Source organism: Pelodiscus sinensis, chromosome 2 (genome assembly GCF_049634645.1).
Source record: "Pelodiscus sinensis isolate JC-2024 chromosome 2, ASM4963464v1, whole genome shotgun sequence".
Taxonomy (NCBI): domain Eukaryota; kingdom Metazoa; phylum Chordata; order Testudines; family Trionychidae; genus Pelodiscus; species Pelodiscus sinensis.
This window is the reverse complement of record NC_134712.1, coordinates 105,609,631-105,637,514: the sequence shown is the minus strand read 5'-3', so window position 1 is coordinate 105,637,514 and position 27,884 is coordinate 105,609,631. Positions and strand designations below refer to the sequence as shown.

The 27,884-nt window shown below is 43.9% G+C and overlaps 1 protein-coding gene across 5 annotated transcripts in view; it reads right to left on the bottom strand.

Moving 5' to 3' along the window:
- Nucleotides 1–21,570, bottom strand: part of DEK (DEK proto-oncogene) — a 44,089-nt gene extending 22,519 nt beyond the window's left edge. For 2 of the 5 annotated variants that reach the window (XM_075921188.1, XM_075921187.1), the window contains exons 1-5: nucleotides 21,385–21,547; nucleotides 15,818–15,958; nucleotides 12,971–13,072; nucleotides 11,115–11,224; nucleotides 783–877 (exon numbers count right to left, since the gene is read on the bottom strand). In XM_075921188.1, coding sequence (XP_075777303.1) covers nucleotides 783–877; nucleotides 11,115–11,224; nucleotides 12,971–13,072; nucleotides 15,818–15,947 — 437 coding nt within the window. In that variant the 5' untranslated portion in view covers nucleotides 15,948–15,958; nucleotides 21,385–21,547. Of the gene's footprint in view, nucleotides 1–782; nucleotides 878–11,114; nucleotides 11,225–12,970; nucleotides 13,073–15,817; nucleotides 15,959–21,384 lie in introns of all 5 variants that reach the window. The other 3 variants (XM_075921191.1, XM_075921190.1, XM_075921189.1) reach the window with 3 other exon arrangements.
- Between the last annotated feature and the right edge of the window lie 6,314 nt (nucleotides 21,571–27,884).

Genomic DNA, 27,884 nt, shown 5'->3' with positions numbered 1-27,884 from the left:
AAGTATTGTTGTGTTACGAAGGGTGTTGAAGAGGTCACTGACTGATTCTATGGTCATGTGTGTCAGTACCTTCCATACCAAGTATGTTCAGCTTATAAAAAAATTTCAGGTGCCTATATTGTCAAACTCAGCTTCATTCTTTTCTGCTGTACCCCTTTTCACCAGTAAGAAATTCTGCAGACCAAATATTGTACTTAATTATGCTAATCCAACCTTGTTGAAAATAGCGAGGTTGCAAAGGGATACGGAAAGCAGAGTTGATCTGACAGTCAGAATGTAATTAATGTTACAGTAAAATTTCCCCACACTGTTCTAAAGACTCTTGAGTCATGAAGGAGTAAAGCTTGTCAATAAATTAAGCAAATGATACATTTGCTTAAGTCCTAAAATAACATGTGCAACTGCTTTTCAGAGAACAGGATTTTAAGAATCAACATGGAAATTTTGTTGAAGAGGATTAGCAAAGCTTCTTTTTATATTAGTCACAAGTGCGAATATGCAAAAGTATACCCTATAATATTTTGCATGTCTAGGGTAATGCAAATATTCAACTCAACCTGTTAAAGATTGAGATTTTCATCTTTAGATCATTTGCCATAGTAAGCTGAAGGCACTGCCCCATAGTATTAGGAAATCAAATTGTTTAAATTGAGCTCAAAGACAAAAACAACAGTTCTAGAAAATAGTCTCAAGGTAATCAACATTTTAGGATGAGTAAACCCTAGAAAATAAACGTAACCAGCATGATTCAAACTATAGTAAGCCGTTATATAAATAATTACTTTTTTAACATTTCTTCCTTTTTTTTGTATTGGTCACTTCCTTTTTCAAATGGAAACCCGCTGAACTGACCCACATTCTTCTTTAATGAAGTAACCTAAAACAGAACACATTGATTACTTTTGATTGCAAGCAATTTAATAGATTACAGCCAGCAATATGTATTCAGCTAATTTTGTATCACTACATGAGTTTGTTAGATGCTTCTATCCAAAAGGGCAATATGATCCACCATTGTATGGTGATCATGTTGTAAAATTTAAGAAAATGCTCAAGTATTCATGTATTTGAGACAATGTGGGTGAGACATTATCTTTTACTGGACCACCTCCAGTTACTGAGAGACAAGCTTTCAAGCTTATATAGAGTTCTTCAGGTCTGGGAAATGTATTCAGGTTAGGTCTACACTATACACTTAACATAAGCAATAGCATAGCTCAGGTTTTCACACCTCTGAACAACAGCTATACTGATGTAAAAGGAGTCCCTTCCAGCTGTCAGGTCTATGAACTACCACTGTAGTGGTTCCAATCCCAACATCTGCAGCTTTTGACAGTACCTAACAGGCAGAAATTGGCTAGTCTGATTTATTGCATAAATTGAGTAAGCACCACAGAAAGCAAAGAACCAGCAGGTTTTGGTTTGCTGGTTTTTTTAATATCACATTTAGAAATGTTAAATATTGTTTAAATGGTTAACCAATTAAATACTTTTTAACCAACTAATGGGGAGGGAGGGCTGGAGGAGCCCCTAACTATGGGACGCTGCAAGCAAAGGCTGCTTCAGTCTGGCTGGAACAGCCCCAGTCTACCGTGAGGCCCCGACAGGTCTGAAGAAGTCCGCTGCCAGAGTTGCTCCAACCCCTTCCCCCACAGTTAACCTTAACCGGTTTAACACTCACATCCCCGTACCTTCTTTGAGCAATGCCATAGCATGCACTAAGGATGTTAATTGTTTACTCAACTAGATGCTAACTGAAAAACCTAGGCTTATCAGTTAATCCCATCAACTACATGCACTCCTCCCCCTTTGATACAGAGGCAACAAAGGGGGCGAGACAGGAAGAGGGAGTCAGTGCCTGTGAGGAGCTAACTTTAAGCAGGCTCCCCATGAGCACCGGCTCTACCTACCCACCCACTCTGATAGAGAGGCAGCAGCATGGAAGGTGAGGGGGGCAGGCTGAAGCCAATACCAGGGATGTTAAGATTAGTTGACTATCTGATAAGCGTATGCTTATCAGATAGTCTTTTGACTAGTCGATTCTGGGGGAGGGAAAGGGGTACTTCAAATTGGCAGTGATGCACAGCTGTGTGGCACTGCCACTTTAAAACCCCAAGGCGGCATTTCAAAGGGGCAGCAGTGGATCCCAGGGTCAGCTGGGGACTCCCCAGCTGATCCTGGGCTTTGCACAGCATCTCCCCAGAATCCGGGGTCAGTCGGGGAGTCCCCAGCTGACCCCAGGCTCCACAGTGGCTGCCCCTTTAAAATGCCGCCCAGAGCAGGTTCCACAGAAGTGCTGCACAGAGCCCAGGGTCAGCTGGGGAGTCCTTAGCTAGCCCCGGGCTCCTCGGTTTGAAATGCACAAGAGCCCCCGCTGGCGACTCTTGTGCACTTCAAAGCAGGCACCCGTGTGCAGCCCAGAGTCAGAGGGACTTCTCACTTGCCCCAGGCTGTATGCAGAGTTGCTCATTCCTCCTCTGAATTGTAGGGGCTCTTGTACATTTCAAAGGAGGAATGCAGAAGTGTCTACTGACTAATCAACTAGTCAATGGAAATTCCATCAACTAGTCTACTAGTCACTTAACTGCATTTTAACATCCTTAGCCAATAAATGTGGGGAGGCAGCTTTCAAGCCAGCTCCCCTTGCCTATCAGCTCCCCTGGAACCACCTGCCCCCCACTTTCTGCCTCCTGTAGAGGTAGTGGGCTGGGAAGGCGGATGGGGAGGGGGAGGAGGAGGAGGAGGAGGAGGAGGCAGTGCCAGGCAGGAGCCGGCTTAAAAGCCAGTTCCCCCCAGCACCAGCTCCATGGTGCTGCCTCCTCTTTCCCTGCACTGCTGCCTCTGACAGAGTGGGGTAGTAAGGGGCTCCCCAGGAGCGGGACTTCAGTGCACTGGCTGCCGGCCCCAGCCCTGGGAACTATCGACTAGTTGTGTAACCACTAAGATTTCATGCGGTCACATGACTATTTAATTACACAACATCTAACATCCCTAATATACATACACACACACAGGCCCTTGGCACCAAAATATTCAGGAGTTTGCAGATCCTGGTATATTTGCACTAAAACACTTTGACAATTCTCCACAAAGACCATCACATATACAACTTAAGAACCATTTTACAGATCAGGTGGTATGATTCTGCTTGAGCTAATATGCTAAAGGGATCAGTACAGCAAGGGTAGCCTAGGGAGTGACTTGCAGAAGCCACCGGAGTACAACCCCCCCAGACCTCTTGAATATGTACTTGGCTAGCTATCCCAATCAGCAATTAAGGTTATGCTGATATTTTTAGTATATTACTTTGAGTAGATCTATACAAGCTGGGAATCAGACCTCCCACCTCAAAATATACATACCATTACTCACAAGATACCATCTCAGCCTACACTTTCACTTACCTAGCATGACTTAAATGCCATCACAGAGACTTGGTAGGATGACTCTCATAATATAATATTAGTACAGAGTGGTATTATTGTTCAGGAAGAATGGGCAAGCAAAAGGACCTCTCTCTTTACATTACAGATATACTTGTTCTGATGTTCAGAAGTTGAGACATACCAGTTAAAAGTGTCTGGGTAAAGATAAATAGAACCTTGTGCAGATACAAAACTGGTACCTGCATCTGCAAAAATGATCTGCAGATATCTGCAAATTTTCAACAATGTCGATATAAAATTTGTGCCTGCATCCTTAAAAGTGAGCTGCTTGCATCCACATCTGTGGATACAGACACCTATGGATTTGCAGGGCTCTAAAGATAAATGGGTGACACCACTGTAGGAGTCTACTGCAGAATCACAAAAGGAAGGAGGTAGTAGCCAAGGAATTTCTGGAACAAAAAAATCCAAAAAACCCTCCAAGATCAGATCACAAAAAAAGGTATCTTAGCAATGGAAAAAGGTTAAGAAAGGGGCAATAAAAATGATTAGGGGTTTGGAACGAGTCCCATATGAAGAAAAATTTAAAAAAGACTTGGATTTTTCAGCTTAGAAAAGAGGAGACTAAGGGAGGACATGATAGAGTCTATACAATCATGACAAGTATGGAGAAAGTGAGTGAGGAAAAGTTATTTACTTGTTCCTGTAACATATGAACTAGGGGTCAAATGAAATTAAGAGGTAGCAAGTTTAAAACAAACAAAAGGAAGTATTACTTGACGCAACACACAGTCAACCTCTGGAACTCATTGCTAGAGGATATTGTGAAGGCCAGGACTTTAACAGGGTTCAAAAAAGTGTTAGATAAATTCACAGAAGACTATTAACAAGGATGGGTAGGAAAGATATCCTTAGCCTCTGTTTGTCAGAGGCTGGGAATTGGTGACTGGGGCGCGGGGGCGGGGGGAGGGAGGAGGAAAGAATTGCTTGATGATTCCCTGGTCCGTTCATTTCCTTGAGGGACACCTAGCATTTACCACTGTTAGAAGACAGGAAACTAGGCTAGACGAACCTTTGGTATGACCCAATATGGCCATTCATACATTTTAACAACAGGGAATATTTACCACTTAGACATCTTTTGGAAAAGTAATACGGAAACTCTACCCTGCACCCCCACACATAAAATGACCAATAAGTTCTAGGGACAACTATTGGTTTTAGAAGGCAAAAGGGAACAGCAATGTTTTATTTTAATCTGACCAGAGAAGAATTGGTTGAGAATCTGATGGTGGAAGGTAATTTGGATGAAAGTGATAATGGAATCAGATTTCCTGATTTCAAGGAAAGGAAAAAGTGAAAGCAGCAGAATAAGGACTCGAATCAACTCTGAGAATTAGTAGGTAAGGTGCATGGGAAGAGCCAAGGAATAAGGATAGCTGACCGTTTCTCAAAGACAATATTAAATGCACAACTGTCAACTATTTCATTGCTAGGGGAAGAAGAGTAATAGGCAAACAATGCTCCACGAGGCACTCTAACTTGGTAAAAACAAAGAATCCTACTAAAAATGAAAAATAGGAACAAATCGCCAAGGAGGAGTGCAAAAGAATAGAACAAGATTATAGGCACAAAATCAGGAAGCCCATGGCACAGAAAAAAAAAGTTAAATTTAAATGCACATAAAAAGTAATAAAAGCTTCTTTTAATACATCAGGAACAAAAAAAGATGAAAGAGTTTAGGTCCTCCACTTAGTGAGGAAAGAAAGAGAGCTGATAGGATGCATTCCCCCCCCCTTCCCCTATTTAAGAATAAGGACCATTGGTTGCCAATATTTCTACTTGCTATCACTTGAGTGTCTGTATTTTGTTAAGTAAACTTTACTTGGTTTCACTACAAAATTATTCACATGCTATCTGTCTTAAAGAGAATGATCCAAGATGTAACTGGTAAGTTGGGTTGTATTGTTCCATAGAGAGCAGCAAAGCAGTAAGTATTATAAGTGTCCAGTGACTCAGGGGCTGGACACTCAAAGGACACCCTTTTTGAGGCTGCCTATCGCTAACCTGTAAAAGGGCAGCAGTACCTCTGTAGGTCAATATGGAAGTACCTGTATTGCATGTCAGTTGACCACCAGCAGGTAGACAAAGCGTCCTCATGCTAAGGTGCCTCATAGCTCAGAGTACCTCCCAGGAAGCATCACAAAGGAACACAGGCCAAAATAGGCAAAGAGCAAGTTAAAAACCAATATTTTGATAAATTATATGTATTCAAGTCAGCAGGACTAGATGAAATTCATCCTAGGGTACTTAAGTAACTCGCTGAAGCAATCTCAGAACCATTTGCAATTATCAAGAGCTCATGGAAGATGGGTATAATCCTAGAGAACTGGAGAAAGACAATCATCATACTTACATATATTTAAAACAAGACACATCTTTGAACAAAAGACCCTCAGAATTCAAATACACCATAATATAGGCCCAACTTAAATGTATACCCCAAAATTAAAAAACATAGTAGAAGAACTAAAAAAGAACCACCATGGCTTAACAACCATGTAAAAGAAGCAGTGAGAGATAAAAAGACATCTTTTAAAAAGTGGAAGTCAAATCCCAGTGAGGTAAATAGACAGGAGCATAAACACTGCCAAATTAAGTGTAAAAATGTAATAAGAAATACCAAAAAGGAATTTGAAGAACAGCTAGCCAAAAACTCAAAAGATAAGAACAACATGTTTTTTAAGCACATCAGAAGCAGGAAGCCTGCTAAACAACCAGTGGGGCCCCTGGACAATCAAGATGCAAAAGGAGCACTTAAAGATGATAAAGTCATTGTGGAGAAACTAAATGAATTCTTTGCTTCAGTCTTCACGGCTGAGGATGTTAGGGAGTTTCCCAAACCTGACTCATCCTTTGTAGGTGACAAATCTGAGGACTTGTCACAGACTGAAGTGTCGTTAGAGGAGGTTTGGAATTAATTAATAAACTTAACAGTAACAAGTCACCGGGACCAGATGGCATTCACCCAAGAGTTCTGAAGGAACTCAAATGTGAAATTGCGGAACTATTAACTATAGTTTGTAACCTATCCTTTAAATCAGCTTCCGTACCCACTGACTGGAAGATAGCTAATGTAACGCCAATATTTAAAAAGGGCTCTAGAGGTGATCCCAGCAATTACAGACTGGTAAGTCTAATGTCAGTACCGGGCAAATTAGTTGAAACAATAATAAAGAATAAAATTGTCTGACACATAGAAGAACATAATTTGTTGGGCAAAAGTCAACATGGTTTCTGTAAAGGGAAATCATGTCTTACTAATCTATTAAGAGTTCTCTGAGGGGGGTCAAACAAACATGTGGACAAGGGGGATCCAGTAAATATAGTGTACTTGGATTTCCAGAAAGCCTTTGACAAGGTCCCTCACCAAAGGCTTTTACATAAATTAAGTTGTCATGGGATAAGAGGGAAGATCCTGTCATGGACTGAGAAGTGATTAAAAGACAGGAAACAAAGGGTAGGAATAAATCGTAAATTTTCAGAATGGAGAGGGGTAACTAGTGGTGTACCCCAAGGGTCAGTCCTGGGACCAATCCTATTCAACTTATTCATAAATGATCTGGAGAAAGGGATAAACAGTGAGGTGGCAAAGTTTGCAGACGATACTAAACTGCGCAAGGTAGTTAAGACCAAAGCAGACTGAAGAACTTCAAAAAGATCTCACCAAACTAAGTGACTGGGCAACAAAACAGCAAATGAAATTTTATGTGGATAAATGTAAAGTAATGCACATTGGAAAAAACCACCCCAACTATACATATAATATGATGGGGGCTAATTTAGCTACAGCTAATCAGCAAAGAGACCTTGGCATCATCGTGGATAGTTTGCTGAAGACGTCCACGCAGTGTGCAGCGGCAGTCAAAAAAGCAAACAGGATGTTAGGAATCATTAAAAAAGGGATAGAGACTATGATGGAGCATATCCTATTGCCCTTATATAAATCCATGGTATCCCCACATCTTGAATACTGCATACAGATGTCGTCTCCTCATCTTAAAAAAGGTATACTGGTGTTAGAATAGGTTCAAAGAAGGGCAACTAAAATGATTAGGGGTTTGGAACGGGTCCCATATGAGGAGAGATTAAAGAGACTGGGACTTTTCAGCTTGGAAAAGAGGAGACTAGGGGGGGGGGGGTATGATAGAGGTATATAAAATCATGAGTGGTGTGAAGAAAGTGAATAAGGAAAAGTTATTTACTTGTTCCCATAATATAAGAACTAGGGGTCACCAAATGAAACTAATGGGCAGCAGGTTTAAAACAAATAAAAGGAAGTTTTTCTTCACATGGCGCAAAGTCAATCTGTGGAACTCCTTGCCTGAGGAGATTGTGAAGGCTAGGACTAACTAGATAAATTCATGGAGGTTAAGTCCATAAATGGCTATTAGCTAGTATGGGTAAGGAATGGTGCCCTAGCCTCTGTTTGTCAGAGGGTGGAGATGGATGGCAGAGGAGAGATCGCTTGATCATTATCAGTTCGATTCACTCCCTCTGAGACACCTGGCATTGGCCACTGTCAGCAGACTGGGCTGGATGGACCTTTGGTCTAACCCAGTATGGCCATTCTTATGTTCTTATGTACTGAGGATTCAATCTAACTGGTACCTTGAAAGATACTGGAACAAATTATTAAACAATCTATGTGTAAACATCCAAAATCTATCAAGAACAAAAATTATGCCAAACCAACCTAATGATCTATTTAAGAGGTTATTGGCGTAGTGGATGGGAGAGAAACTAGTAACAAAAACTTTAGTTTTAGTAAGTCTTTTGACAGTCCCATGGCATGGCTAAGGGAGGGAGGGAAGAGGGTGCAGGTATCTGGGAAAGAGGGAGGCCCTGTGGCTGGGCTTCTGAAGGAGAAGATGGTTTGGGTATATTGGTTTATGGGTCCCCTGCAGCTGAGTCCTTTGGGGGCGGGGGTAGATCATGGGGTAACTGTCTCCTTGGCTTGGGGAGAAAACAAGCAGAGAGACTAGGGATGTAAGTGTGTACCTGTTTACACAATTAACTGAGGACCCTGGACTCCTCAGTTAATCCTGTTACATGCAGCCTCCCACCTGCTGCCTTTGTATCAGAGGCAGATGGGGGTGGGGGGGAGGGGGGGAAGAGAGAAACGGGAGCCAGTGTGCCTGGGCCTGGTTCCTGCATGCCTGCCCCCCCATGTAAACATGTGAAGTCTGTAAATTTCAGTGGTTACACATTTACAAAAGTAAACACATTTTAACATCCAAGAGAAACAGGAACTGGGATCACATCAGGTTTCAAGAAAGATGTGGAGAAATTGGAAAGGGTACAGAGAAGAGCGACAAGAATGATTAAAGGTTTAGAGAACATGACCTGTGAAGCCAGGCTTCATGAACTGGGCTTGTTTAGTTTGGAAAAAAGAAGATTAAGGGGGGACATGATAGCGGTTTTCAAATATCTAAAAGGGTGTCACAAGGAGGAAGGAGAAAATTTGTTCCTCTTGGTTTCTGAGGACAGGACAAGGAGTAATGGGCTTAAAGTGCAGCAGGGGAGGTTTAGATTGGACATTAGGAAAAAATTCCTAACTGTCAGGGTGGTCAAATATTGGAATAAATTGCCAAGGGAGGTGGTGGAATCTCCCTCTCTGGAGATATTTAAGAACAGGTTAGATAGACATCTGTCAGGGATGGTGTAGACGGAGCTTGATCCTGCCTTGAGGGCGGGGGGCTGGACTCGATGACCTCTCGAGGTCCCTTCCAGTCCTATTATTCTATGATTCTTAACTCTCTACTCCTTGGACAATTTTTTGTGCATCTGTTACAGACATACTTGCTGACAGGTACTTTGAAATAAATTACTACAGTAACTGAAACTGGCATGATTATGTAGTGTTATCTTGACAAAGTTTGCAGAATTTTAAGATAATGTGCATTTTTAAAAAATGTTTTGGTGAAGAATGCCCCCAGAAGTAAGCAAACAGGAACATCATATGTAAGAGACAGAAAAGTGGTAGTGATGAGGCCTCAGCTAGACTACAATGTCCAATTCTGGGCTCCATCCCTCGGAATAGTAGTCTTCAGAGGAGAGAAACAAAAATAAGTTTAGAAAACATGATCCAGGCAGAAAGATAAAAAGTTAGGCATGTTTAATCTTAAAGTGACTGGGGAGCCTGATATTCTTCAAATATGCAGAGTTATTATAAAGAGGACTGATGAATTGTTCTCTGTGTCTACTAAAGGCAGGAAAAATAGTAATGGACTTAATCTACAGCAAGAGAAATTTAGGTTAGTTATTAGGAAAAGCTTTCTAATTTTAAGGATAGGTAACATCTGAAGTAGACTTCCAAGAAAGACTAGAAGTCAGTGCTGGAGGCTTTTTTAAGAAAAGGTTGGACAAATCCGTCAGGGATGGTCTAGGGCAGTGTTGGGCAACTTGCAGCCCACTGGGGCTCCACCTGCAGCCCACAGACTCCGTCTGCCACCCCTCTCCTATGCATCTCATGTGCAGAATCCATACATTTACCTATTCCCCCCATGCCACGCACACACATTCAGAATGCACAAATCACCCGACTCATGGTCTGTCCCCGCTTCTCTTCCTCCTCCCTCCCCAGAACTGGAACACAACGGCTTTGTCCTCACTAATGAATTTTTGCAAGAGCTTCCACTATTGGTTACAACATTGAGAGCTCTACTTTAGACCAGAAATTGGTATTTTAAATATTTGGTCCTCTACGTTTTCTTGAAGCATTTTTAGTCAACAGTGTGCTTGGAACTACAGCACCTTGTCCTCATTAGGCCAACATTGTTATCCTCATGAAGCTGACCTCAATGTTAGCTGGGATAGGAAATCTTTGCAAAAACTTCCCAAATGCTCAAGGGCTGAGAACAGATGTCTCTTCCATATTTTTCAAAATATCTCCCTCAGAAATAATGTCTGAAGTATTAGCTTGATCTGCCTTCTTAGATTCTCTGGATGCGCCCCCACAACATGAGCTATGTCCCAAACCTCTTTCCATCACTACCTCAAACTGAATGTATGATCATTAGCATGTAAATTGTTCAGAAACAAATTTGCTACTGATTAAAGTTAATATCATTTGGAATGTGTCCTCCCTAGCAAATGTTTTTCAAATTAAGTTTATTTTATTTTTGTATATTATCCCTTGAAATTGATTAGTCATGTAATGACATTAGTTTAAAGGTGTAACACATCAGCTTGAATGATCAACTCCAAAAGAAAAGTTAAGTTATTTTAGGTACTACATTATTCAAGTCCTGCCAGCTATTTGTGGTTTTTCAAACATATTTTAGGGGGAAGAAGATGAGGTCTTTGTTTTAAATAAAGCGTTCCCCTCCCCTCACAGTTGCTGTATGAAAGTGTAACAAAATAAACGAGACAACTATGAAATCAACAAAGCACGTACACAGGATAAACAATCTGAAGAATTGAGAAAAAAATATTTTGTGTTCATAAACTTAGATCTTATTGTACAATGGAAGAAAGGATTTCACACAATTATAATTAGTGACTGTGTACTTTTATGCTAACCTTCTGGAGGCAGACATTTTAACTAGGTAGCTTTAAAAAAAAAAAAAAGACGTGTTCACTGGGAAACATGAGGATATACAATACATTTTTTCCTTTGCCAAATGAGTGTTAATATCACTCAAAAGATGAACTTAAAGGGCTTACTGTGCCTGGCCTGTTGTATAGGAGTTTGTGTAGATTTCTGAGTTCATCTGTTTTCTTCTTACTCAAAAAAAATTGTATCCTTTCAATTTCGCAAAGCTTTTGTCCCTTTCCTGAAAGAATTAAAACAAGTTTTGTTGTGCTGCTCATTCACATTCTTCAAAATGACACATATATGTATAGTATTTATTTTAAATACATCAAGTGTTCAAAACTGAAGTATCTGAGGTAGAAGGGTAAAATTATTTTACTACTAGACTAAAAAATTCAAATGGTAGAGGACTGCCTGTTGATTTAACTGGCTAGCAACCTTTAGCAAATGCTTATTGCACAGTCAACACACTAATCCAGTGGTCAGCAACCAATAGATCGAGATCTAATGGTAGATCTTGGAGCCTTGACTGGTTTGGTCAAGAAGCAGTCAAGGGCTGGCACTTCTGCTGCCTCTCCCCCCACTGCTGTGCAACTCCTGCCCTTTGCCTTGAAGCTGTTCCCTCTCCCACTCTGTATTCTATCGCCACAGAATGGGGAAGAGGGGCACAACAGGATTTGAGATGGAGGTAGCTTGCTGGCTGCTTTGGGAGTGGTGCAAGGCCAGGTTAGGGGTGAACCTGCCTCAGTCCTACTGCACCACTGCACAGGAGCCACCTGTAGTAAACAGTGTCCAGCTGGAGCCTGCATCCTGAATCCCTATCCAGTCATGAACCCTCTCCTTTACCCCAAGTCCCTGCTCCAGCCCAGAGTACCCCATGACCCGGACTCCCTTACAGAGCCTTACCCTGAACCACCTACTGCACCCCAACCCCTGCCCCAAGCTCAGGGCCGTTCTCAAACTCCAAATCCCTTAGCCAAAAACCAAAGCCTGCACCCCAGCCCACTAATCCTGTTTTACGAAAGGAAGGAAAGAAGGATGGAGTGAGCAGGTGCAGCAGGGCCTTGGAGAAGGGGCACGAAGGAAGTGGGGCAAAAGTATTTGGGTTTGAGGTAGATCCTGGATTACACTTAAATTAAAAAATGATCTCATATTTTAAAAGGATGGAGACCACTACACTAGCCGCTTCTCCACTTCCTTGCTGTCTCTATCAAAAAGAGGCAGTGGGAGGGGGGAGTGCTTCAAAGTGGCAACCCTGTATGGAGCCGGAGCCAGACCCTGGGCTCCACGCGGTGCTGCTGCTTTGAAACACTGTGTGGAGCCCAGGATCAGCTGGAGAGTCCCCAGCTGGCCTGGGCTGCACATGGCGTTTCAAAGCAGCAGCACTGCATGGAGCCCAGGGTCAGTGGGGGGGGAGGAGGGACATGACTCCCCAGTTGACCCTGGGCTCCGTTTGGCGCTGCTGCTTTGAAATGTCATGGGGAGCCCAGGGCCAGCAAAGGACTGCTTGAGTCCCCCACTGGCCCCTTGCTCCCTGCAGCACTTTCACCTTTGAAGTGTAGCAACAGCTCTGGGGCTGTTGCTAAACTTCAAAGGCAGAGGCACCATTATCAACTAATCGAATAGTTGATGCAAATTGCATCAACTATTCGATTAATTGGCTAATCTAAATTTAACATCCCTAGATTACGCAAGCTTTTTTTATTCCAGCAGCTTTGCTTTCACAAACAGTGGCTATATATTACATGCTTCACTGATATCAGGTTAAAATGTACTTTGTTCAAGTATCTCAACATTTTTAATGGAGTTACAGAAAAGCCTTTAAATAATTAGTCATTTTATTAGCCATTCTTTTAGTTAAAAAAAAAGAAATCAAAACCCTACTTTTAAGATTTATAAATTATTCATAAATAAATCATTGTAAGAAGTCTAATCATTCACTTCTAGTTAGCACAATTACAGTTCTAAAGTAAGTGGACAAACTTGCCTGGTGCAATTGTAAAAGGTTCCCTTTGTAACGAGGATACCTGCATGGTCAATCTCTCTACTTTTTTCTTCTCTCTCTTCCCTTCAACAATGAGACTCTTTTCTGCAAAAGTAACAACATTTCCCAAACAGTAAGACAAACACTGAACTGCACTACTATCACAAGGAGAGAAGGAAAAACTCAACACATCTAAAGCATGCTATAGTGGATACCTTGAGAAAGACCTAATTAGGACACATTACACACAATCTCTCTATATAAAAATGTTTTTCCTGTAAGATGGGGTTCCGCCTCCCCGCGCCCTCAGCAGTCCTGCCTCCTCCCTCCTTCCCCAATGCCACAAGACCTCCCTTCTCCATGGTACTCTGGCAGGGCGGGAGTCATGTGTCCTTCCTCCTCCTGGGGGAAGAGGTGGAAGCCGTGTGCCCTCCCCCCCTTCCCAGTGCTTCAGGGGGTGGGAGCTGTGAGCTGCATGCCCTCCCTGTCACATACCCCCTCGGCCAAGACCTCTCTTCCTCAGCCCCTTCACAAACTCCCTTGGCCGAGACCCCGCACACCCAGCTAGCTCACTCATACCTCCATAACTTGAGACCCTGCACCCCCAGTCCTCTCACTCACCACCCTGTCAAAACCTTGTACCCCTATACCTCTCACTCACCCTTTCCACCAAGACCCCACAGCCCCAGCCTGCTCTCTCTCTCCTGGCCAGACACCTCCCCACAGCCTGCTCTTGCACCTTCCCCCCAGCCAGACACCTATCCCCGGAGCGGAGGGACTGGCAAGCATAGAGAGCAGTGGGCACAGCCCCTTAGTTTTGGTGTAAAATGCTAGTTTGAACTAAGAACAGCCCCAAATATCTTATAATTTACTTAACCAAGAGACTTATAGAACTGATTTGCAACTGACTGGAGTCACACCTGCTGAAAACTGATATACAGATATAATAAAAGTAGATTTGGATGTAGTCTCTATACAAGCCTATTGATGAGATCCTATGTTTAATTAAGTTGTGGCATCTCAGCCACACTCCAGAATGTAGACTCCCTGTTTAGTGAATCCTCTTGAGATGTGGGGCTCTGCACCTTGGCCCCACAGAACCAGTACTGACCTCCCATAGACTAAATAAGCTCTCCCCAAAGTCCACCCACGGGGGCACTACAGTCTAACTGTTCAGAGATTACACGAAAATCAAAGCAAAGAATTCATAATTAACTTATTAACCTTACTCACTTTGCTCAGAGAAAATTACAAGAGTTACAGCTTTATGGATGAACAAGAAATATTCTCCCTCCAATGTCCACATCACTCCTGAAGTTTTTTTGGTCAGTGTTCTCAAGGGTATCCCAGCACTGATGTCTGCTCAGAAAGCCACTCCCTTAAACCAAACCTAGAACATCTTTTACTCTCTCACACAGATTTTCCATTATCGAGCGGAACTTAAAACTAGCAGCTCACGAATGTGTAAGAGTTAGTCTCTCTGATGGTAGCTTCTACTGTCCTATCAATACAATGCCATTGATTAATGGTCAGCAATGACATACACATTTAAAGTCAAACTCAGAAGCACAATGCTCTCCCTAACACAAGAGAGCTGAGGACCACACTGTTCTGGACTAGTATGCAAGGAATTGAATAAGGCTCAATACTATCATATCACAGGCAGTGGTTGTTAAACACAAGAACTTTCCTTCTCAGCAGATAAAAGTATCTCTTAACGTAGTCTTCTCTTGATGAGACAAAGAGCTTTATTTTTTTCAGATGAGTTTATTCTGATAGCTTCTACTGGATTCCCAGAATAGAAGCTACTTGTGAAGCTCCATCAAGGGGCAACTCTGTCTGTAACTGCAAACTTCTTCTCTGTCAAGTAAAGAGCAACCAGGAATTTATCTTTGGACTGCCCACCACAATAACATCAGTTACATGGCTACACAAGAGTACATGGGATGCTTCCTTCCATTGTAATAGGATCTAGAGAGTATCAGAGGGGTAGCCGTGTTAGTCTGAATCTGCAAAAGCAACGAGGAGTTCTGTGGCACCTTACTGACTAACGGAAGTGTTGGAGCATAAGCTTTCGTGGGCAAAGACACACTTTATCAGATGCATGTAGTAGAAATTTCCAGAGGCAGGTATAAATATGCAGGCCAGAATCAGGCTAGAGATGATGAGGTGGATCCAATCAGGGAGGATGAGGCCCACTTCTAGTAGTTGATCTGGAGGCGTGAATACCAAGAGAGGAGAAGCTGCTTTTGTAGTTAGCGAGCCATTCACAGTCTTTGTTTAATCCTGACTTGATTGTGTCAAACTTGAAGATGAACCATAGCTCAGCAGTTTCTCTTTGAAGTCTGGTCTTGAAGTTTTTTTGCTGCAGGATGGCTACCTTTAGATCTGCAATAGTGTATCCAGGGAGATTGAAGTGTTCCCCTCCGGGTTTTTGTATCTGACAAAGTGGGTCTTTGCCCTCGAAAGCTTATGCTCCAACACTTCTGTTAGTGTATAAGGTGCCACAGGACTCCTCGCCACTTTTGCAGGATCTAGAGACTGTCTTATGTGTAGATATGCCCCACAACTACCACGAATGTAGCGAGTCACATTAAAATAAAGGAAATTTCCTAAAATTAAGTTATGAAGCCTAATAAAATAAACTTAGATTTTTATAATCTAGGCATTAGGAAATATCTGTTCAGAGTCATCCTCCCTCTCGCATTCCTAAAGCTATTCTAATTTGTTATATTTCAATCATCTTTGAAAATTAATTATTCCAAAGAATTATTGTTAAATAGCCTGACACTGACACCCAATTCAAAACTTGTTTTTTAAATCTTCCCCATTCTTTGGATGTGTACCTACCTTTTTCTTCTTCCTCCTCCTCCTCCTCCTCTTCCTCTTCCTCATCACTTCCCTCAACTTTGTTTTCAGTTTCAGGTTCTCTCTCACCTGCTTGTTCAGCAGACATTGCATCTTCTTTTGATGAAGACATAGTGGATGTTTCTGTAGGACACAATTGAACTGTCAATGTTATCACAACATCTAAGTAAAATACTTGAATCCATAGAGACAGTGCTTTTTTGGTTAAAAAAAAAAAAAAAAAAAAAAAAAAGAAGATGCTGGTACTCCAGGGGAAAATTTGTTGAGCTCTGACTGGAGGTGCTGATACTGCATCTGGAGGTGCCAGTACTGCGTACCGGACAGTCCTGTCACAAAAAAAGCACTGCATAGAGGTACGGCAGAAGTCAGATTTTTTTTAAATATCTGTGATGAATATATTGGGATTAAAGCTTTTTTAAAAAACATTTTGGGGACTTATGGATGAGGGAGGGTCAGATATTTAATAACTGATAAATTAAAAAAGTTAAAAGCTTTATAACCATTACAACTGTCAACATTACGTCAAAACAAACTAGCCATTTCTCAAGAAGCATTTTTTCTTAGTTTGCATATCTGTAAATTTTAATTGTGTTAACAAAAAATGTTGTGTACACAGGGCAACTGACATTTACCAATCAAAATCTAATTTGTGTAAGTCTATATATATCAGACACTCTTGTTGGATGAAAGTCTGTCAAAATACTACTGGGATGTTTGAGCATTTTGTTTACGTTTGCAGAAGAGCTAGCTTCTTTACTTTGTCAACTGAAAGTGAGAACAGGCATTCATGTGGCACTGTTGTAGCAAGCAGTCATAAGCTATTTACATACCAGATGCACCAGAGATTCACATGCCCATTCATGCTTCAACTACCATTACAAAAGACAGGTCCATACTGCTGATGGGTTCTGCTTGATAATGATCCAAAACAGTGCAGACCAACATGTTAATTTTTATTGTCAGAGTCAGATGCCACCAGCAGAAGGTTGATTTTCTTTGTCATCTTGTGCCTCTCGGATTTTGAAAAGCTCATCAGATTCTTAAAATGTGGTTTAAGTGTTAAGCTATCTTTAGAAATCTCACATTGACAAAATACAAAGACAGTACCAAACCTGCAGTAAAAGTGTTCTTAAAATGAAGATGTGTTGGGTCATCATCCATAACTGCTCCAACATGAAATAAATGGCAGCATGAGGGTAAAAGAGAGCAGCAGGCATACAAGTCTCCCCCAAAGAAATTCAGTCAAATTTAATTAACACATTTTTTTAATGAAATGTGTCATCAGCATGGAAGCATATCATCTGGATTGGTGGCCGAAGCATGAAGGGGTATATGAACATTTAGAATACCTGGCACATAAATACCTTGCAATACCAGCTACAGAATGCCAGGAAAACACATGTACTCATTTTCAGGTGACACTTCATATAAGAAGCAGGCTGCGTTATCACCCATAAATGTAAACAATCTTGTGTGTCCTAAAGGGTTGGCTGAACAAGAGGAAGGACTGAATAAACTTGTAGGCCACTGACACACAGGAAAAAACAAAACAAAAACACCCAAAAAATCCAGCCAGGGCGACAAAAAAGTGACAAGAAAAAAAAGGGGGGGGGGGAATCAGTGTGTGGGAGACTACTGCCAGGATGCAGGTTGGGGCTACCGGATCTGGGTGGGTAATAGGGTGCAGGAGTGCTGTTTAACCAGCGGGATTGGAAGGGGAGTGGCAGCATGCAGAGCCACCCCCTCAACAGGCAAGGCTCTTCCGCCCCCATACCAGACAACAGTTTCCCCACCTCTGTTGTAGGTTCTAAAATAAATCTGTTTTGTTTTTTAATTAAATTATGTAACACCAAATGAAAGTCTACATTAGTAAGTTGCACCTTCACAATAGAGTCTGCAATGAATTGAAAAAATGTTTTACAGTGCAAATATTTGTAATAAAAATATGAAGTGAGCACCTTATACTTGAAATCAATATATTTGAAAAATTTTTAAAAAATCCAAAAATCTTTAATAAATTTAATTTGGGATTCTATTGTTTAACAGTGCAATTAAAACAGCAATTAATCGCTATTACTATTATCTGTAGTTTATCATGAGTTAATTGAGGTTAATCAAGAGCCCTATTATAAAAACAAATGTAATACCCTAAAGAGGAATATGAACAATTTTTCATATCCTCCTAATGCAAGTCTGGTAATTTTTTGTGACCATACAAACACCTCACTACAGAACATTTCATTTTAAAATAAAAGATTTAGTTATAACAGACAACACCATTATCAAATCCTTACAGACTCAGACTCATAGACTTTAAGGTCAGAAGGGACCATTATGATCATCTAGTCTGACCCCCTGCACAATGCAGGCCACAGAATCTCACCCACACCCTCCTAGAATAATCCTCTCACCTATATGTCAGATATTGAAGCCTTCAAATACTTTGAAGACCCCAAGATCATAGAATCATAGAATAATAGGACTGGAAGGGACCTCGAGAGGTCATTGAGTCCAGCCCCTCGCCCTCAAGGCAGGACCAAGCTCCGTCTACACCATCCCTGACAGATGTCTATCTAACCTGTTCTTAAATATCTCCAGAGAGGGAGATTCCACCACCTCCCTTGGCAATTTATTCCAATATTTGACCACCCTGACAGTTAGGAATTTTTTCCTAATGTCCAATCTAAACCTCCCCTGCTGCACTTTAAGCCCATTACTCCATTCCATCACTTTTTATTTCTTGACAATCTACCTCATCCTTGATATACAATGCGACTCCACCACCTTTACCCTTATTTCTGTCTTTCCTAAACAGCACATACCCTTCAATACCTGTATTCCAGACATGCCTAGTATTCCACCATGTTTCTGTTATTCCTATAATATCTGGTTTCACTTCCTGGACCAATAGCTCTAGTTCCTACATTTTGTTACCTAGGCTCCTTGCATTGGTGTACAAACATCTTAATATCTGCTGTTTGGCCTCACTCCCATTCTTTACCCAATTTGGCCCGGACATTGTACCTCCAATATGACCTATTAGACTAGTATCCACCCTACCCTTCCTCATGTACATTCTCCTACCCCCAGCTATATCCTTTCTTACTTAGTTTTCCTCCCTCTCAATGTTAAAATCCGGCATAGAGATTACCTGGACATCTCCCAACCATCTCCCCCAAATTCCTAGTTTAAAGCTCTCTTAATCAGTTGAGCCAGCCTTCATCCTAGAAGTCTATTTCCCTCCCTACTTAGGTGAAGTCCATCCCAAGAGAACAGTCCTCTGTCCATAAATGCCTCCCAGTGACCATACATCCCAAAGCCCTCCTTATAGAACCACTGCCTAAGCCATCTATTGATCATCATAATCATGTCACATCTTAGTTGCCCTTCTCTAGGAACACACAGAATCCCACTAAAGATCACCTGAGCCTCAATTTCCCTGAGCGTCCTCCCCAGCCTAGCACAGTCTCCCTTAATTCGTTCCAGCGAGAATCTAGCCGTATCATTGTTCCTACATGAAGGATGATCAATGGATTCCTTCCTGCTCCCTTAATAATCCTCTTCAACCTCAGTTCCACAACCCGTATCTTAGCACCTGACAGACAGCACACCCTTCTATTCTGTGGATCAGCTCTGGTTACAGGCCTATCTATTCTTCTCAATAAGGAGTCCCCAATCACCTAGACCTGTCTTTTCCTAGTGACAGTGCAATTCTCTTGTCTATCTCTTGCTTCCTCTGGCTGCAAGTCCTTGCCATTCCTGTTTTCCCTTGTAATCCTCTTTAACCCATCCTGTATCCTCCTGATGCTCATTATTGGTGTTGTCTCCATTAACTCTTCCCCTTTATCTATAGGACTAACCACTCTTCTCTTCTTCCTTACCCTTCCATTTTCATCATCTACCTACCCCATCTTCATTCTCCAATTCCACATACCTGTTCTTGAGCTCTTTTTTTCCTTCACTGACCCATCTTTTCCTCTGCCTGGTTCTTAGTCACATGCTTCCACTGTCCATTTTCTTGGCCCAGCACTCTCCCCTCTGAGGCCCTTGATCCTGCTTCCATCTGCATATCTAAGCTTTCCCCTTCAGCCACGTTATGCCTTTGCTCCATCATCTGCTCAAACCCCCTTCTAAACTCGACCAGAGTTTCCACCTGCATCTCCAGTCCTCGAATCTTTTCCTCCACCAGCTCCATCAGGCGGCACTTCATGCAAACAAAACTCCTTTCAGGTACCCCCTCCAGAATCATGTACATACCGCAGCTACTACATCCAATCCTCCTCCTCGTGTGCTCTACTACTTGGGCCATGGCCACTACTGCCTCTGTGTTTTATCTACTTTCTCACCAAAATCCTATTAGTCCGGTGAACACAAAAACAAACCAAAACACCCCCTCCACAGCAAAAACAAACCCCAAACAAGTCCCAATATCCAGCCTACACTGCAGCAACCCGTCCAGAGGTAGGGTGCGAGCTCCCGGACCCAGCGCAAGCTGGGATGCCTGCCTTCTAAAACACTTTAAAGGCCTCCGCAGGGGTAGGTCCCAGACCCAGCATAAGCCAGGACTGAGCCATGCTGCTAGCCAGCCTGCTAAAAAAATTACTGACAGATGGGTGGGGAAATGTGTGACGTCTACAGTATTATCCTATAAGCTTTTGCTTATCTGTTAATCGACTAGACAATTACATCCCTAGTTAAGACTAGCTGAGGCACAGGGCAGAAGGTTGAAGCCACATTGCCTGAGGTTGAAACTGAAGTCTGAGCTTTTAAAAGGAGGTGAAAGTTGTGGTAGGTGAAACAAAGCAGACTCCTGATGGGTAGGGCAGTCTGGAAGGTTGAGAACCATTGCTTTGTAATAGCAGCTCCCCAACTTCTGGACAACGTGGCTCACGATTTCACAAGAGAAGGAACAGAAGGGTTTTCACTCTCTTTGCCAAATGAGACGCCTAACGTGCATATTCAGAAGTAACTTTTCAACCATTTGTGCTGTTACTCCCCTTCTAGAAAGAAAGAAAGAAAAATCCAACTTCGCCGCGATGCGCCCCTCAGGAGCACTTCCAAGGGCTGAGTTTGTTCGCATAAACTCAAAAGCAGCAGCAATTTTCAAGACGGGGCCGAGTCTTCTCCTCTGCAACACTCAAGTCACGGAAAGTGACCCTGCATAAGCGACGGGACTCAGCTTTGGACAGCGACCAAGGTCCGGGGCTGAGCGAATGGCAACACGCCCTGACAAGGCCTGGCCGGGGGGGAGGGCTGCGGGGATCGGGGAAGCGCAAGTCGCCCCGCGCTGTGGCCGGGGAAGGCAGCGAGCCCGAGCGAGGAAACCCTTCGGGCGGGAAACACAACCGGCCGCAGCAGGAAGCGAGAGCGGCCCGGGAGGGCAGCGGGAGAAGGGGGTGGGTCGCTCCCCGCGCGGCTCTCCCAGGCTCCCGCGCAAGCAGCAGGCCTGGCCGGGCCAGTCGCCGCAGGGCCGGAGTGACTCCGCCCACGCTAGGGATGCGGGGCTCCCACGGGCCAGGCCTCCTGCCCCGGAGCCGCAATTCACCCACCTCGCCTCGGCGCTGCCCGGCGGGGTCCCGCTGCGGCTCCTCCTCGCCCGCGTGGGGGGCGGCGGCGGCTGGAGGCGACAGTTACCGGGACGGGGGCGGGGACAGGCGCGCGCGCTCCGCGTCTCGCGCTCACACTCTCTCCAGTCTCCCCCCTCCCTCCTTCCCCCCCTGGGCCGGAATCAACAAGGTTTTCAAAATGGCGGGTTCTCGGAGGGCGGGGAGGGAGCGGGAAGGCGGCGGCCAATCAACGCCCGGAACCCACATCGCGGCTAGAGGGAGTGAAGAGAGCGAAAGGCAGCAAGGCGCGCGCCAGCTGCTGTGACGATGGCCTGTCAGAGCGCGCGGCGGCGCGCGGGCGCTGGCTGTGTGGCGTGGAAGGAGCCAGCTTGGGACCCTGCATGTGTGGAGAGCCCCAGGAGAGACTCAGGGAAAGGCGAGGGGGAGTATCCTCCACCTCTCTGTCTAATAGTAATTCACTCTGATGCGCCTATCCCAGTGGTGATGCACACGCAGGCACATCACAAGGACCATTTCTCCAAGACCAACATGGGATGGTAAGGAAAGGAGCATGACACGTGCATTTTTAGGAGCTCCAGTCTCTTCAGAAAGCTTCAAGATGGACCTTTCTTCCCAGACCAGAAGCATTACTAGTGGAGATGCTGAAATGCCAATGGTTATCTTTGGAGACCCAGCCTACGCCTTGCTCCATTGGCTCATGAAGCTATTCACAGGCAGCCTGGACCACAATAAGGAGCAGTTCAACTGCAGGCTGATCAAGTGCACAATGGTGGTAGAATGTGCCTTTGACCATTTAAAAGGATGCTGGTGAACTTTGCATAGGTAAACTTAAAAACACAACAAATGGTCTGGTAGCACTTTATGGATTACAAAATAAATGGACACAAATCAGATATATGTAAAGGGAACATACAGAAACCTGTTAGAGACCATTTCAATCTACCTAATCACTCTTTGAAAGATCTTCAGGTGGCTGTCTTGACACAAACCAATTCTACAAGCCAAATACACAGAGAGGCTTGGAATTACAATTCATCCACAAATTCAATTCTCACACTGATAGCCTCAATCGAGATAACAGATGGCTGGGACATGATCAACCTAACATTCAATGAAAGTGCCAACAGCTCATCTGTGTAGATTCTTGTGTTAGTACCCTTCTTATGTAATTGCTATCCTAAGTTCCTTATCTGGTTCTTTTAACTATCCAATCTTTAGGTGCTTATAAATGACCAGCTCTGCCTATGTGTTTTTCCCTTTGATATTTTCATACCCTCTGCTCCTTGTTTCCCACCCCCTTTTTTTCCTCCCCCCCTTTCCCTTCTCCCCTATTTTGAGTCTGCGCATCCTAAACTCAAAACTCCAGTCATCTGAAGAAGTAGGCTGTGCCCACGAAAGCTCATGATACCATCTACATGTTTTGTTGGTCTATAAAGTGCTACCAGATCATTTGTTGTTTTTTAAGTTTATCCTGTACAGACTAACTTGGCTACCTCCTGAAGTTTATTCACTAGGTGAGACCTCAGTGAAAGCACTACTCTCATTGTTATTGCTGCTTGGTGTGTGCTGCATAGAATCTGTGAAAGTTGCGGGGAAGAGGGGCAGCTTCTGGTGTGGGTGGGAAGTGTCTAGGCAGATTGCCTGGTAGCTAACTAAGAGCAGCCAGATACCAGAGCAATAAGAAGAGCACATTAAGATGCACTATGCGTCAGAGAGAACATAACTGAATAGAAAAGGAATTGTGGGTGTAGCTAGGGTCTAATAATGGAGGGAGGGAGGCACAAGGACACATGGTTTATTACAATTGCTCTGTGTAGCTATCAAAGCTCTGGGAATGATGGTCTTTTCCTCCAGGAGCCATCCCTGGGAGTTGAGTTAAGGCTTCCTGGTCCTCCCCGCCACCTGCATTCTAGGACATATGGGAGAGGAGGATATGGAACTTGGTGAGGAGGGCAGATGGTTTTGCATGGGTGCAGGGAAGCTGTGTGCTCCAGTTGCTTTTCCTGCACCTCTACCAGGTGCTTAATTAGCTCTGTTTGTTCCCCTCCATGAGCCTCAACATCTCATCCTGTGCCTTATGTTCATGTTCCCTGCAAGCTTTCCTGTCCTCCTGTTCGGTGCAGATGACCTCTAACAGCGTTCTCATCTATGCATTCAGTAGTGTTCTATCAGTGCAGGCAGATTGCATGAGCTCGTTAAATATTTTGTCCCATGGTTTTTTTATTTTCCCACTTTCTAGTCTGTGAGGGTATGTCTTCACTAGTCCCCTAGTTCGATCTAGAGAGGCTAATGTAGGCATTCAAAGTTGCAAATGAAGCCAGGGATATTTAAATATCCCGGGCTTTATTTGCATCTTCCCGTCTGGGCGCCATTTTTAAATCCCCTTAGTCCGAACTAACTGCCCGCGGCTACACGTGGCAGTCAAGCGTTAACTCAAAGTAAGGACTTAGTTCGAGTTAACGTTTGACTGCCGTGTGTAGCCGCAGGCAATTAGTTCGGACTAAGGGGATTTAAAAATGGCGCTTAGACGGGAAGATGCAAATAAAGCCCGGGATATTTAAATATCCCGGGCTTCATTTGCAACTTCGAATGCCTACATTAGCTTCCCTAGTTAGAACTAGGGGGCTAGTGTAGACATACCCTGAAAGCCTAACTACTGGAGAAGCAGGGGCAAGTAACAGACTGATGGTTCCAACTGTATTAGGGAAATAAAAAGGTAAACCTGAATGAAGCAGTTTATAACACAAAGGACATGTTAAACTTAAAAAACAACAAATAGTCTGGTAGCACTTTAAAGAATAACAAAACATGTATATGGTATTATGAGGTTTTGTGGGCACAGCCCACTTCTTCAGATGACCCCCTGAAACAAAGTACGTGTTATGTACTAGGTTGAATTATGCATTTTAAATTGAGTGCCTACCAGTAAAGTATAACATATGGGAGTGTGCTGGGCAGTTGAACTCTTTGCAGACAGGCATGGTAAGCAACTCGTGAGGAGGGCTATTTTGTTTCTGCTTTGAAAACATGGAAAAGGGTGCTTGCAAACTACAGTCCTCATTCATGCTTTTGTGTTTGCAAGGGGGAGGAGGGAATTGGAAGGGGCCCCCTCCGCTTCTAGACTGCAATGATTTGGAGATTCAAGGGCTCATAGAGCGTAGTTGCCAACCCCTCCTACGCAGCTGTTCTCCGGGATGATCTCTGGAGCCCATTGCAAACAGGACAGCAAACCTGGGTAATAATTTGTTGGGGATGAACAAACAGAGGTGGATTGCCTCAGTACCTATCAATTACAGAGCTTCCACCATTTCACCCAGGTCACCATGCACAATATCAGTCTTTGGGCATGTCTACACTGCAGGGCTTAACTTGAACGAAGCTACACAAATTGAGCTACGTCAATTGCATAGCTTATTTCAAAATAGCTTATTGTATTTCGAAATAGAGCACTCTTCCTCCAATTTCCCTTATTTCTCATACAATGAGGGTTACAGGAGTTGGAGTAAGAAATCCTCCAGCTTGACAGTATTTTGACACTATTTTGAAATGACTACTGCTGTGTAGATGCAGACTAAGTTATTTCGGAATAATGCTAGTTATTTTGAAACAATGTTGCAGTGTAGACGTACCCTTAGAGAGCACAATGAGGAGTGGATGCTGAATAAATGTGGCCAGAAACCTGGAGCTTATGCTGCTATGCTTTGTGCTGCAATGATGCTAGGTCACTTACTGCTGGTTTGGTATAAAAAGATGTAGGAATGTTAATGATTAACTAGTTAACCAGTATTCCTCACTCTTAACAGGTGAGGTTTACCAGTTATGGTTAACCAGTGAGGGTCTGGAGCAGTCCCCCACCCAGCAAGGGCAGGAGGCTGCTCCAACCCCACAGGGCCTGCCATAGGCAGGATTGTTACAGCTCAACCGGAGCATCCCTGGTTCATGGTGGAGTTGGGGGTAACTCCCGGCATGCTTCAGGCAGAGGTACTTCAGCCCAGCTGGAGCAGCCCCTCTGCCCACCCTGTATACTCAATTAACTGGTTAACCTTAACATTTAACCGGTTAATGAATGAAAGAGGATTTTACTTCCCTAGAAAGGTGTCCTCCCCTGGAGGATGGAATAAGGCAGCCCTTTCCTGAAACCTGACAAAGATTGTAGAGTACCTCGATCACAGCAGGGAGGATTCCCATTCCATCTCCAGATATGCTAACAAACTTTTCTGGGAAACTCTCAATGTATAGGTGGCCTGGCCACCACTGTACCCCAATTGTTCAGGGCAAATCAAAGATTAATCCCAATTACATTTAATCACTGTAGTCTGATTGTATATGTGAACTCGCCAGAAATACCTTCCTCTCCACCAGGGTCTGAGAACAATAAATAGGTCCTGGGAGGGAATTGGCTCCAAAGTTAGAAAAAGGTCCTGCCTGTTGGTGAGATCAGATCCTCTGCTTCTCTACTAAATATTCTCCTCCTCTTTCTCATCTCCAATATACTTTTTGTTGTTGCCTGAGGCTGTCTGAAGAGTCTCTTGGGAGGTATCTATGGACAGTTTTGAGACAGTGGTTGGGTCTTCCCCTAGAATCTCATGCAGCTGCTCATATAAGTGGCATGTCTGAGTTTGTCTCCTTTGTCTTCTGGTACACTTGCCTGAGCTCCTTTTTGGTCATGCAGCTCTACTGGCAGCAGGGCCGGCTTTAGGAAGTGCGGGGCCCAATTCAAACGATTTTGACAGGGCCCCACAGCAATTTTGGTTGAGCAAAAGAAAAAAAAAGCATACAAAAAATCCCCCACCAACACACACACACCCTCCCACAGCACAGGAAAACCCTGCACTAAACTCATACCTCCTGCGGCCGATGCACTCCTCCCCTGGGGCCAGCAGGGGTGGCAGATTTGTATAAGTTTTGGTGGTGCCCCATTAACCACACCCCCTGACCGCTGTTAACCACACACCGACCCCCATTAGCCACACCCCCTCTGGAGGCCTCTGGAGGTAACACATTCAGGGCAAGATGGACACATGACCAGAAGTAAAAGGTGTCATGTCACCCCTCTCGAAGGAAATTCCCACCATCCTCCTACCAATAGGGTTTAGTGTGGCCCCCACCAAACCCCCTTCATGCAACTATCTTGCAATTGCATTAACTCAATGTGTGTGATGTTAACTCGGGGGCAGAGAGCCGGGGGGAAGTGTTCCCTCTAAGGTTATGTCTACACTCATGGCTTCTTGTGCAAGTACAGCCATTCTTGCGCAAGAACCCACAGAGCATCCACGCTGCCCGCCTGCTCTTGTGCAAGGAAATTTACAGTACGGCGTGGTAAGAGACGGTGTCTTGCGCTACGCTCTTTTCTAACAGATGTAAGCTCTCTTGCGCAAGAGGGTAGTGAGGATGCTCGGCAGGGATTTCTTGTGCAAGAAACCCCTATGGCTAAAATGGCCATTGGAGCTTTCTTGCGCAAGAGAGCGTCCATACTGCCATGGATGCTCTTGCGCAAAATCACAGCTTGCACATGGCAGTGTGGACATGTTCTTGCACAAGAACCCTTGGATAAGATATTCTTGCGCAAAAAGCTGCTAGTGTAGATATAACCTAAGAGTTTCCTCCCATGAGCAGAATGGATTTTGTGTTGTGTACCTGTACTGAGTTCATGTGGCTTGTTTGGATGTGCCACTGTGGTACCCAAGTTATTAATAAATATTTTATAAACCTTTGCCTTTTCTCTCTGCTGCCATGTCTCCTCCCCTTGCTCCATCAGCTCCCCTGGTGCCTGCTGCCCTCCAACTCCTCACCCTCCTCTGCTGTCCTGACTCCTGCCCTTCTCACTGCCTTGAGCCCTCCTGCGACCTGCCTCCCTCCACCAGCCCTTCTCTTCCCCCCCCCGTGCCCAATCCTCCAGTAGCCCCACTCTGATCATGTGAGCTACCCGTCTTCATCCCCTCTGCTAACACCTCCCTCTACACACCTGCCCTGCCTCTCTTCTCTGGTGCTGGTCCCTTCCCTGCAGGTGTCTGCCCTTCTGCTCCACCCCAAAACCCCCTGGCACCTGCACCTTCCCTTAGCCCTGCTCCCTCCTGGTGCCTCCTCCTTCCCTTACTGCCTGTGCCCCTTTGCCCTCTTTTTCCCTGATGCCCACCCACTCAGCACTCTCTGCCCCCGTTCTCCTCCTGCCCCTGTGCCCTCACACATGCTTTGCTCCATCATCCCTACCTTCCTCATGCCCACCTCTTCTTTCAAGCCTTCTCCCAGCCGCACACGGCAGGGACGGTCGGGGTTAATGCCTGTAAGTGCTGTTAAATGCTGAAAAACTGTAAAGCCTCATATATATAAATATTAGAACTATATACAGCGTTTAAACCTAAATATCATGTAACCGTTGCCAAAATAGAAGTTTAAACATAAAAAGATAGGTTGACTTAAGTAACACAAATAATTTGCAAAATGTTAGAAAAAGGAAATTATTGAAACACTAAGCAGTTACT